Genomic DNA, 13,533 nt, shown 5'->3' with positions numbered 1-13,533 from the left:
GTCTGAGCATGGGTGCTGGAGCTCTGGCAGGAAGAATCCTCAGCCACTGGGGAGTAGGCTTTGCCATTAAAATATGTATTAAGGCCGGGCGCGATGGCTCACGCCTGTAATCCCAGCACTTTGGGAGGCCGAGGTGGGCGGATCACGAGGTCAGGAGATCAAGACCATCCTGGCCAACATGGTGAAACCCCGTCTCTACTAAAAATATAAAAAAGTTAGCCAGGCATGGTGGCGGGTGCCTGTAGTCCCAGCTACTTGGGAGGCTGAGGCAGGAGAATGGCGTGAACCTGGGAGGCGGAGCTTGCAGTAAGCCGAGATCGCACCACTGCACTCCAGCCTGGGGGACAGAGGGAGACTCTGTCTCAAAGAAAAAAAATATATATATGTATTAAATATCATATAATATATCATAGCACAGAAGAGAAAATATGCCTAGTACAAGCCAGACATTGTGCTTATTGCAGCTCTACAAACATAAATGAGAAATTCAGAATTCACACTCTTGTCTACCTTACTGTAAGCTCTTAACCACTCTCTTGTCGAACAATGTATCATCTGTATCAGCACCACTATCATGTACAGTCTCTGACAAGAGAGTGGTTAAGAGCTTACAGTAAGGTAGACAAGAGTGTGAATTCTGAATTTCTCATTTATGTTTGTAGAGCTGCAATAAGCACAGTGACAATGGTGACCTGAAAATGATGTGGTTCCAGAGAAACCATCGACTTTAAGATCGATAATAAGAGAGAACTAGGACATTCAATGGAAAAAAGGTTGTTCTGGATAGACAAAACTTACACAGATTGTAGTCATTTATGTGAATTGTATACCATCATGCCTAATTATGAGCCAATATAATAAAATTTATGTACAAAAATGAATAAGTCAGAGCAACTTTGATCTAAAATGTATTTAATTAGAATAGTGGGCTCTCTATATATGGGATATAGTTTGATTATATGTCCCCGCCAAATCTCATGTTGAATTGTAATCCCCAGTGTTGGTGGTGGGCCCTTGTAGGAGGTGTTTGGGTCATGGGTGTGGATTTCTCATGTCTTGGTGCTGTCCTCATCACAGAGAGGGTTCTTGTGAAATCTAGTTGTTTAAAAGTGTGTGGCACCTCCCCTTGCCGCTCCCTCTCTTGCTCCTTCTCTGGCCATGTGACATGCTTGCTCTGCTTTTGCTTTTCACTATGCTGAAAAGCTCCTGGAGGCCTCCCCAGAAGGCGAGCAGATGCCAGTGCCATGCTTGGGCAGCCCGCAGAGCCACGTGCCAATTAAACCCTTTCCTTTATAAATTGCCCAGTCTCAGACATAGCTTTCTTTATGGCAACGCAAGAATGGCCTAACATAATATGTAATCAGATGTCAATGTTGTCCAAGTTCTAAGATGCATGTGTGACATCTTCGTAGCATTTTATACTCTATAAAGTGTACTTTCTGAGGGCAGTCTCAAGTGCTGGGCATAGTTAGATGCTGGGGAGAAGGAAGCAGCAAATGATGATAAAATAGAGCCTTGCTCTGGAGAATCTCAGGTCTGATCCTCTCACCCTGACCCCTTCTCTGTGAATTAGTTATAATTTTCACCTTTCTATAGATTAGGAAACTGAGGCTGGCATTAATGAAATAATTCATCCATACAGTTCACTTTTCTATTTACAACTTAAAATGTTAAATGTATTGCTAGTTAGTGAAACACTCAGATTTAGCACCAGAAGAACTCTCCTTTCTTTCAGGAGATCAAAAGCCCACCCATTCTCTATTATTTGAAGAAATCTTTCTTTAGTTTTTTTTGTATTATTATTAAATTTCCCATCTATTAAGTCCAATTAAGCTTTCAGTCATTGGGACCAGTTTTCTGAGTGAAATGAAGAACTAATTAGGGTGATCCAAACTAATCAAAAACAAGGTGCCATCAGCCTGTCCATGTGCCTTTCTACACACCTGTCACTTAAGGAGCACAGCATTTTAGCTTCACACACATCTACTCTCAACCAGGGAAGGACAATTCTTAATAGGGTTAAATAACCAATATGATCCAGTTTAATACCATAGAAAGCAGAGGGAAAAAGGATGGGAATAAGGTTTGATAGAGAGGAGGGAGTAAGAATCAGAGGCTTGGACAACTGCCCCAGCAGGACCTCTCAGGGCAGAGGGCAGTGAAGTATGTAGCAAGGATCAAGCTTTACTTTAGGTCCATGTTTTGCATCCTTAGATATGAAAAGCCAGATCTTTACAGCAGGATGACCTTGTGTTATTAGAAATACAGTAAATTCCCAGAGAGGTTAATTTCTACACTTAAGACATAAGTTGTAAAAAATGTCTCCCCAAACCAAAGATGATGAATTTTTGTGTAGTTGAGGATTCTCCAAATCATGTTGCCCATCTATTGACGTGAGCAATTTAAAATTGCCCAGGGAAAAGTCAATCAGCATTTGCATCAAGAGGCTTCGCAAAGTAGACACTCAGAGAACTGACCTGCCAGTCTGTACTCCCAAGGCCATGAACACTGCAGGCTCATTTCCATTCACAAAGCCTGCTCATATTTAGAGTTAAGCAGAATGCCAGGAATCACGACTATGGAATAATCCCAAGGGATTGTCCCTTTGTACTTTCCAACAATAAAATGACTGTGCAATGACATTTGGAATAGCTAGTGTGACTAATGTCAATGTTTACACTGTTTTGTTGAGACAATAATAAATAATATTTATTGAGGATTTACTATATGTTGAGCACTGTTCCAAGTACCTCACATGGATTAACTCATTTAATCCTTGCAACAATCCTCTCAGATAGGCACTATTATGACCCTCATTTAACATGAGAAAACAAGAACAGAAGTAAGGAAACTTCCCCAAGGTCATACCTTTCAACAGGAAAATTTTTGTACCATAGAAAAATGGAAAAGTTAAATGAATTGTTATAAAGTCATCTGAAGTGACTGATATCCTTGCTACCTCAAAGTAAGTCTGAGCTCCCTCTTGACACTGAGCTGTCAAAAACAACAAACATTAAGATGTCTTTTTCATCTATGTAACTTCCAGTAACTTGTTTAAGGCTGGGGGGAGAGTATTTGGTCAATACATGTTGAATGCACACCCTGCTTTCTTTAAATTTCATAATGTCTACATCCATATGACAATTTTAAAGGGTGTTTTAAAGACTAGCAAGATCTGAATTCATTTTGATGATAAAGCCTATCATTTATTAAGCCCATTAATCTGTCTGCCTGCCAATCTCTCTTTTATACCCTGTGACAAATGATACACTGTCTTTAAGGTTGACATTTTTATCCAAGGACCAGGATGTGTATTGTGAGCCTGATCCTATCATGAAAATATTCATGCATTCTAGGGAGTGCCTTCATTCAAACAGATTCGGAGTGCTCATTTGCAGCTGCACACTGGTAGGCAGCTCAGAATCCTGCTGCAGATGTGTTTTGCTTGACTGGAAGTGTTGAGAATTTTTTTATTTGAACGTACAGATCAGGCCCGCCTCTATTTGCAAATAAAGCCTGATTTACATATTTAGCTACCTGCTTGACCCCAAAGTGTTTAGATTTGTGAATTTTCCAATCTATAGGTACCTGAGAACTTGGCGTAAACCAAATTTAAGACCCCTGTGTTCCTGGAGTTCATAATGTATGGCTCATACTTTAGGCTGACGGAAACATTTTCAGGGAATAGGGCAACTATTATTCCAAGCTACTCTCTCCAGATTTACATATCTAGTTCTCCAGGAGGAAATGTGGAGATTCTTCAGGACATCTCTGAGACGTAATAATTAATTATTACCATGCCTTTACAAATGGTTGAACTAGGACCTGGGAAGGGCAGGCAATCTCACAGGCATCTGGCGATAGAAATGCTGCCAAATATAGCAAACGCTTTACCTCTGACTTTACCCATCATTTGACTAGTGTGTTCTTTGCTATATTTTTCTCCTAAAATGCCTCTTGCAAAGAGATGAGATCTGTTCAAGACCTCACTATAGTTTATTCTTGAACTGTTCTCTTCTAGCCAACCTGGACAGAAGACAGGATTACTTGGAGGAGAACCACTGTCCTAAATTGGAACAATAGCCAAGTGTCCTTGGTGACTGAGAAGGGACTTAGGAGGGGTTTATGCTACTCCAAGACCAGCTGCCCTATTTTGATCTGATCTCTTGGATTCGGCTTCTGGTTCAATATGATGTGGTAGCCAAAGGGATCTCTCCTTCTGCCGTAGTATTATTTACAGTCTGGATCTGGTCCATGGTATAGAGCACCACGATTCAAATCAATACTTCTCACACTGTGCGCCATTGATAGAGAACTTTCCATTCCTTCCTGTAGTCCCGCTGACTAGCTCTCTCTGCCTAGCCCCATTAGAGAACTCAACTGTGAAATTTTCAGAGTTGATGCCAGTACCTGTCACTGGTCGGGTGCAATGCCTGTACCTTCCAGTAAGAGCTTTTTCTATTTGCTCTGTTAGGGGATAAGCAGCTCCCCTTAGCACTTTCCCTTTTTTGCTATAGGAATTGCTTTGAAATGGTTTCAGGGGCTCTGGAGCATTTGCTTGGGATTAGTATGAGTGACGCGTCAATGAATACAATAACTGATAATGAGGTTTTGTCTCTCAAACGCTTTTCTACTTCAGGAAGGAGGCACCTTAGTTCTCGTTTTGATGTACAGTCACCTTATCTTACTGCTTTCTCTGATTATGAATTATCTAAAACAAAGTATGTATTAGCACCAGTCCTGATGGTGAATAATGCTCTTCTGAATGCCTGAAGGTTGGCCACTTTCTCCCAGGTAACTCAAGCCTTCTTCTCCTCTGCTCAAAGGTCTAAATAAAGATGGAGTCTGAACCACCATCTCCAGAACCCAGATTCCTGTGCTTTGATGTATATTTCCTACTCAAGGTTCCCCAAGCACCAATGCAGTGCCCTACTCAGGCTTTCCCCTCTCAGCAACGCTCCCATGTGCTCTCATCTTTCTCCAATCCAATTCCTGTTCCTTCAGGAATAGCCTCTGCTCAGCTGTTAATGATGTTAATCATTAATGGTACCTGCTGAGCTAACAACTTTGCATTTCAGCATTTTAATAGGGGGAATTTCTTGAGACAGTGCTTTATCCCAAAGACAGACCAAGGAGAAAGATATCCTTCTGGGTATCTGCAAGGGTCACAGTGACACTGACACCAACCCAGACTTTCATCTCTACACTTTTATAACAGGTGTGCTGCCTTGCTCATAACACTGGCTGGTTCCTATAGCATAAAACCACTTACAAACTGAACTCAGTAGAAAAACTGTTGATGGCCTGTACAATTCTGCACAGGCAGCAGCAGCTCTGTCTCCAGAGCTCTCTCTGCCTCCTTTGCACTCTGAAGTAAGCAGCAGCAAGCAGCTGTCATCCCAGAGGGAAGAGCTCATGTTGAGTGTAATTTCTGAATCTCTTTGTAATCTGATTTTAGGATAGAGTGTTTGCTTTCCTTCTTCTTGGGCATTGAATCCAATAATAGTAAGATTCCTCAAGTATTGACAATCCTGTGCAGGAGCAGAGAGACCTGAAATCAATGAGGAGTTCACTGTACAGGGAGGTGGAAAGTGAAAAAAGAAGGCCCTGGTGTCTCCATGCCTCCTCCTTGTAAAGCTATGTCCCACCTCAAAGGACAATAGCCCAGTGTATGACTGTAGAGTCAGCAATGTACTCTAGGCCAGAGGAGGGGAGAAGTGCATGTGAGGAGAGGAGGTATAGCTCTTTTATTCTGGAATACTGCATAATCAGTCTCAGAGATGATCTGAACTTTGTTTTCTAACAACCGGGAATCAGAAATGACACAAAGAGAGAGAAAAAAAATCTTGGCATCTCAAGAGGCTCATCCCTGTGGCAGGATCAGGGCTGAGGTGCCAGCACTTTTTCTTCCCTCTCTCTGAATTGAAGAGGTGCTATGATGGCAAAATTCACTGAACCAAAGGAAACTGCAGTGACTGGAAATGTCTTTGTCCCTAAAACACCCCCACTGGCTTCCAAACAAGAAGATGGCTGAGAGGACACCAGCCCGGGGCCTGGAGGACCCAGTGTGGCTCCCCAAGGAGAACTGTAGCCCTACAGCCTCACCACTAGCTGGGCTCTCCACCCTAGAAGCATCTGCTTCATCCGGGTGCAGCCAAAAGGAACTCTTCAAAGGCCCCAACACCCTGAGCAGACATGACTAAAGCAGCAGAATCCCTGGGAGGAAAAGCCGCTCTGGTTTTACAGGAAAGCAGGTCCCCAATGCTTTGAGCGAAAGAAAAAATGGGCTCATAAAAGAAACAGGAAGGGGAATAGGAAGGATAGCTATGAAAGGAAGAGCTACGGGATTCAATAAGAAAAGACGGTCCTATGGGAAACGGTAGCTTTGGTAATTTTCTGAGATGACAAAAAATAACTCTGAATGTTCTGTTTGGTGGCTGGGATCCCGGGAGGAGCCTACCTGGCCTTTTGAAGATTATCACACCCACTGCCTTGACTTCTCAAGTCTTTTAATCAAATAGCTTAAGAATAGTTGCAGTTGGCTTTAGTGAAGTAATTGCCCAGAGATCCTAGGGTGAGCCTAACCCTGGAGGCTGTCCAACAGCTCTGGGATGGAGGGAAGGACCCGCAACAAAGACCACGTTAGAGATGGGGGCAACTGGGCTGGTTTTCCAACAGGATATGATGATAAGCAGGGTCGACTTCCTAGTGCAGGAGAGACACAATGATAATATCCTACGAAACACAACTTATTCACTCATTTGGGGTAACAGGTCTCTCATTTGGAATGACTATTGCCTCTCTCAACACTTCTGTTAATGCAGGTTCTATCTCCATACAGTGGGAAAAATGAAACCTCAGTTTTCTTATGTGACTCCTTGAAGGTCATAGTGATCTAGACCTAAAAATAGGAATTCTTGCCTCTAAGCTCATTTTTTTATTATTATTATTACAGCATCCCACTCCTACTGGATAAATCTTGTATTAAGGGTAGCTTAAAGAACATATCTAATTTAGAAAGGTTTATACTGATATGAACTCGTGGGAAATTAGCTAAAGTATTGGGTTCTTAAGACCTAGGACCGCCTGGGTCTGCACTTGAGATTGGTAAAGATCATTCAGAATAATGCCAAGTCAATTAGAAGATGATGGAGTTGATGGCTTCTAAGTTAAAAAGTCTTTAAGTAGTAAGGTAAAGAAAAAGTCGAATTATAAAATAAAGATTCCTTTCCATGAAGGTGTAAAAATAACACAAAGCAAAGAGGCAAATAAGCACAGATAGCTATGCCTTATTTAAATACAAATCCTTCAAAAATAATTATCAGAGTATTTTTCTCTCCAGATAAATTTCTCCCACTCTTTTCTTTTTCACCATTTTTTTTTTTTTTGCCCTCAGATCAACCCTAAGGAGCCGGAGAAACCAGTATTAGAAATTAAAAATTTCACTTGTGAAATATGTTATTTAACATATTTAATAATTATTCCTTGCTTAATAATCATAGTAGCATAAGAAAAAAAAAATGCACGGATGTCAGACACACATTCTTCAACTGCAGACCTATCCCTTGACCTCAGTCCTTATACAGTGGGCCACATTGCATTCCAAATATTTCCAAGTTTGCAGTCATCACCACCTCCTTCCCAGGAGCTCAGCAGCTTAAAATCCTTAGGACAACCCCGGACGTGGCAATCTTGCCCTAGCAGAGAAGGTATGTGCCACCACCCCCCTACTGCTGATGCGGCCTTTCTGATTCAAGTTAATTGCTTTGGAAAAAAGGATCCAGCCTCCTTCTCACCTGACCGGGAACGTTTCCCTGGAAGGGAAGGGATATTGTGTGTCCAGCTCAGCTGATATGGGTCTTTAATCAGATCAGCTCTGAGAAGCGAAGGAAGGAGAGACTGAGAAGATGGGAAGCCCTGAAGTGACCTTGGGAGGCCCAGAGTGTGGGAATATTCCGAGTTTTGTCATTTTAATCCTCAAACATAACTCAGCAGGAAAGCTTACAGTTCAGCTCTGCAACAACTCACACTGCATGTCTGGGTATCTGAGGTCTTCATTTTAGCACTACCTCCATTGCTACTCACTAGCGCCCAGAGCCTGGAGGAAGGTGTCCACCTCCTTTCCCTTATCTCCTTAAAGAAAATCTACCAAAACACAGGCTTCATGCAGCTGTTATGTAAATGGACCCTGCTGCAGAGAGAAGAAAGCAGGCATCCATAAACCACCAGGTACAAGTTCACTGTCATTCCAACCCAAGACAACGCACTCTGGGGAGGGACGAGAGACATGAGCTCACGTGAGTGCCGCAGCTCAAATTCAGGAATTTGTCCTAGGCACTCTGTAGGCAGGAACCCAAGACAAGGGAGCAATCCTTGATTTTCAGCCCAAGTGCCTTTTCTCATCCCTCGAGAGCTGCAAATTTAGATGAAGGAGGACAACTTTCTATGGGGAGGGCTAAATTAGGCTGTCTACGACCAATCTTTAATTGAAACTAATGCAAACAAATGTCTATCTCACTCTGAATTCTGTTTCTTTTTGTTTGTTTGTTTGTTTTGTTTTGAGACTGAGTCTTGCTCTGTCGCCCAGGCTGGAGTCCAGTGGTGTGATCTCGACTCACTGCAAGCTCCGCCTCCCAGGCTCACGCCATTCTCCCACCTCAGCCTCCCGAGCAGCTGGGACTACAGGCGTCCACCACCACGCCTGGCTAATTTTTTGTATTTTTAGTAGAGACGGGGTTTCACCGTGTTAGCCAGGATGGTCTCGATCTCCTGACCTCGTGATCCACCCGCCTCAGCCTCCCAAAGTGCTGGGATTACAGGCGTGAGCCACCGCGCCTGGCTCTGAGTTCTGTTTCAATTAACATTGTGGTGGAAAGGCAGTTGGCAAGGAGAAGACTGTGATATTTTAAAAACAATAAGCTAAGGATTAGAGTTTTGTTTTGTTTTGTGTTTTTTAAATGGATACTGTAGTCTAAGGGGAAAAGTAGGAGAGAAAAGTTTTCTCCTGGCACTCTCAAAGCAGAATGTGGTGCCAGCTGCTCCACCGACTGTCTGAAGATGGGGTAATTGCCACTCTTCTCACCATAACTTCTTGCTTTCAGATCAGCGGCTGGCAGGTTTATCTGCTTCTGAGCAGCTTCAGAGCCACGTCAATGACACTGGCTACGTCAGCAAGAGCAATCGGAAGAGAGGAGGATGCCACTGCCAACAGCAGTGGGAGGGAAAATTTTAGCCTTAAAGATTCTATCTGTCTATCTGCCTGATTCTAACTGGCATACATGACTGTCAGTGATTCCAGAAGGCCAGAAGAGGGTATATAGTTTTAGACTGCCTCCTTAAGGCTTGGGGTACAGTAGCATTTAGTTAACATGTGTTTAAGCTTCCAAAGCCCTTGTTTAGGTCTTGTTCCCTACTTAGGAGAGGGTGGGTTTCCAAATGTATCAGAGGACATAACCAAAATAAACACTACCACAAATAAGTGTCTAAAGCCACACCACACACACCTACAGTGGTTACTGCAGTAATTCTGGCTCATTTCACGCTATCGATAGTTCTAGCTGCTTTCATTTCGAGCACTATTATAACAAACATGACACTACAACCACTAACAATTTGATCAGGATCCTTGGCATAATGCTATTGTATGGTCTTTTTTTGTAAGTAGGTTAAAAGCTTCTGCTCTCTGGGATGGCAATCCTTTAAAGTTGATGGTTACAAAGATATTATTCTATTCCATGGTCCCGTATCAGTCACTTTCTCATCCAGGACCTTGTCGATGTGAGTATCAGTCACTTTCTCATCCAGGACCTTGTCGATGTGAGGAAGCATTATATATGACTAACACACTGCCAAAGTGCTTTTAAAGGTGTTGTCTGGGAAGGAGAAAGAAAGCCTAAGGCAAAGGTCACTGAGTGAGTTCAAAGTAAAATAGCTTCCCTAACCCAGACATACCCAGAGGAGAGAAAAATCCCACTGCTAGCACAAGCCTGGTGCTCCCAACCACCCTAAAGTCAAAATTTTGTGCAGAGATCAACAGCTATGGCTATTGGATTCCAATAACTCATTTTGTCGAATTCACAGATGAAGAAGGAGGATGCCAAGCTCAGAAAGCTGCAGTACTCCTCTTATGTTCTTAAGTATATTCTTAAGACTATATATAACATCTGGCGTAACGCTCAATGCCAGGCTCTAGCGGGAATGTAATTTAGCATTGTATAATGAAAATTACCAATAACTTGTCAACAGCTATGTTCAAGTCACTGGATTTCCTGTGCTTCAGTTTCATCACCTACTTCCTTCCCAGTGAGCTAAAAACAAAGATGTTAAGGTGCCTCATAGGGTGAAGAAATGAGGAACACACCTTAAAAAATACATAAGGTGATAACTAGAAGGAAAAGAATCAATAATGCCACATTTGGAGTCACTGCCCCCATGGTTACCACCATCACTTGCTCTAAGCCATAACTGATATGCAGTTCTCTGCAACAGGGGTTCTGAACCTGGGTCCTTGAACCTCACCGGCTGTCATGGGTGTACTTTAAAAGAGGTCCACCAGCTCTGATCACAGGAAGCCCAGGACACAAAACTTAAGGACCACTACTATAATAAACCTTGGCTACAGGTGTACCAAAAACAAACAAAAACAAAAAACACTTACAATGCCAGATGGAGAGGAAAAGTCAGAGAAGATGGCTCAGAAGCCAAGAGAAAAGCATAAGGATCTCACGAAAACCACCATCTTCCTAAGCCTCAGCTCCCTGGGACATCTATTCAACATTGACCCTGTCTGAAGATAATTTTTTCAAGCAATAATGCCTAGAAGATCATTAATAATAAGCAGAAGAAATGACTGATCATGGAGGACACAAGTCAGAAAAAACCTGAGCTGCCACCCATCCACTACTAAAGACACCTGTCAGAGGGACAACCAAAGGATTTGATGGAGCTTTGAGGGGCAGGCAGCTTTACAACAATAGGGTTGTCATGAGTTGCAACTGTGGGGCCATCTTGTATGCAGTGTGAGAGATGAGAATGGAGTCTGGGTCTGCAGGTCAGACCAAGGATGAAGAGATGACTACTCTAGCCTCTCAGTAGTAGCAACAGGGCGATAGGTACTTCCATACCGCCCCCCCCCCCCCCCACCAAATAAGACCCAAGTCCCAGCTTTGACAAAAGAACCATGTTTGGAAGAGAAACTGAAGTGAATTGGAAGGAAGCACTTCAACAGGAGGAGAGTGGTTCAGAAGATGGACAAGAGGTAAGTTGTGATCTTCGAAGACCAGGTCATGGGGGAGGGGGCACCCTTAAAGGGGAGTGAGAGAGGGAAAGAAAGAATTTCATTCTAATTCCTGAGAGCAAGGCAGCGCATATAAAATTACAGATTTACAGAGCAATTTGCTGTTTACAAAACATTATGACATTCACGGTATCATTTAATCCTTATCACCCTGAAAAGCTGGTTACATTTTATTTTACACATGAGGAAACTGAGGCTGAGTAGGGCGGATTATGCGACTTGCTCAAGGTCACTTGGCTGAAATCAGCGCTAGGATGCATCCCCAATGCCCCAACCCCTCCGGGTGGCCGTCCACCTTGAAAGTCTTTGTATTATCTCCTATAGGGCAAGGCTGGTGTGGCTGCAACAGACTTCGCCCCCTCACCCCCAAATCTGGGACGGAGCAGCGCCCTCAGGTGCCAAGGAGGGGACCTGAGTGACGCGGAGCCACTGACTGGGGTTTCCCTGTCCTGCGGGGCTCGCGGGAGCCGGGAGCAGAAGCCACAGCTCTGGAACACACGGCAGGCAGTCAGTCAAGTCAGGCTCCAGCAGCAGTTGCCGGCGTGGGGCTTAACACGAGAGGGGCAGCGCTGGGTGAATTCCCCTCCGAGCGATCCCAGGGCTAGGACCAAGCGCCCGCGTCCGCTTCTCCGACCCAGCTCCCCACGCTCCCCCCTGCCCCGCTGGCTCCTTCCCGGCGGTTCCCCGATGCGTGGGGGCGCCTTGGAAGAGGAATGGGGCTGGCGTGGAGTGTGGAGGTGTCAGAGGGCCGACCCCGGGGCGAGGGCTTCCAACGCCGATCTTCTGGGTCAGGACAACCGCGAACAAACCCCGGCTGAAGTTTGGGCATCAAGGGTTTCAGACCAAGTAGCAAGTTGCCTGGAGAGCGAGCGATCCTAGGTGGAGGGCCTGGGGCAGGGGTGGCGGTAGGGGAACAAGGGAGAGGCAGGAGATGGTGCCCCTTCCCACGCAGCCCCTCGCGGCCCCGCGGGTAGGTGGCCGGTCCGCCTCTGCAGCCCGCGGGTGCGGAGAAAGCGCCCGGCACCGGGCATCCGGCACCGCGGCGCAGCGCAGCCAGCCCCTCCTCGCCGCGCTCCGCGCTCCTCCCCACCTGCCCACGGCCTCGCCCCCGCCGCGGAGACTCACAGTCCTCAGAAACTGGATCTCGTCCTCGCCTCCTTCTCCCGCTTCGGCCATGGCTCCCGAGGCGTCGGCGGTGCCCCCAGCCTCCGGCGCCTCTGCTTCCCCCGGCAGCCGCTCGGCGTGCGCTGACTGCTGCTGCGCTCTTTCTCCTCCTCCTCCTTCTCGTCCTCGTCCTCCACCTCCTCCTCCGGCTCCTGGCTCAGCCTCAGCCTCAGCAGCGCCAAGCTAATCCCCGACCATATAGGGAGCTGGGCTAACACTCCACTGCACTGCAGAGCGCCAACGCCAACCAAGCAGTCCGCCCACCCCTCTCGCCTCTCGCCCCAGCCAAGTGCGCTGAGGCCGCCCGCTCCGTGGAGAGCGCAACGCCGGGCGCGTCGAGCCGGCGGGGGCGGTGCGGGGGCCCTGGGCTGGCGCGGTGGAGCCTCCCCCGCACCGCTGGGCACCGCACCGCACACTCAGCGGAGGCGCGCGCCCCGCGGCGACCGGAGGATGTCCCCTAAACTGCTCCAATTCACAAACAAAGGCCAGTTGCTTAGCTCTAGCGCGCCCAGACTGGGTACCAACCCTCTCGCTTTGCTCGCTTTGCCCACTTTGCGTGTGTGTGTGTGTGTGTGTGTGTGACAGAGAGAGAGAGAGATTTGGACTCGAATACCTTGCTAGGACCCGCGTGCCTTGTTGGGCAAGGAGAAAACGGTGCAGTGAGGAGCGAGGGTGATTGTCCACTTACAACAAAGTTTGCAACTCCCTGGATAGTCCTTTCTACACCTTAAGAGAACCCCTTCCCCTCTTCAAAATTGGTAAGTACACTTTACCAAACCCCTGGATTGTCCAGGGTTGCTGTGACTTCTGTACCCCAGGGAGCTTCTGGGGGATCCTGTGCCATCCTCAATCTGGAAGTCAGGTGGCATCACAACCCTTCCTCTCTGCCCACCCCTAACCTTATTCTGCATTTAGAGTTCCAGCCCTGTGGACTCTAAAGGGAGTAGAGAGTAGTTACAGGAATTTCCCTTCCAGGTCCTGGAAGGTTCCTACATCCCACCCAGCCTTAGGTCCTTTTCCATGGTTGGGGATTGCCAGATTGGTCCTTGCCTTGACTGACGGTGCAGGGTGCC

The 13,533-nt window shown here is 45.9% G+C and overlaps 1 protein-coding gene across 1 annotated transcript in view; it reads right to left on the bottom strand.

Annotated features, from left to right (window-relative positions):
- The window catches only part of RYR3 (ryanodine receptor 3), a 566,641-nt gene extending 553,921 nt beyond the window's left edge, over positions 1–12,720 (bottom strand). Inside the window, exon 1 of the mRNA XM_063652550.1 lies at positions 12,422–12,720. Within this exon, the coding sequence (XP_063508620.1) occupies positions 12,422–12,472 (51 nt within the window). The 5' untranslated portion in view covers positions 12,473–12,720. The remainder of the gene's footprint in view (positions 1–12,421) is intronic.
- Positions 12,721–13,533: the final 813 nt, after the last annotated feature.

Source organism: Pongo pygmaeus, chromosome 16, assembly GCF_028885625.2.
Source record: "Pongo pygmaeus isolate AG05252 chromosome 16, NHGRI_mPonPyg2-v2.0_pri, whole genome shotgun sequence".
Taxonomy (NCBI): Eukaryota; Metazoa; Chordata; class Mammalia; order Primates; family Hominidae; genus Pongo; species Pongo pygmaeus.
This window is presented reverse-complemented; position numbering and strand designations above follow the sequence as displayed.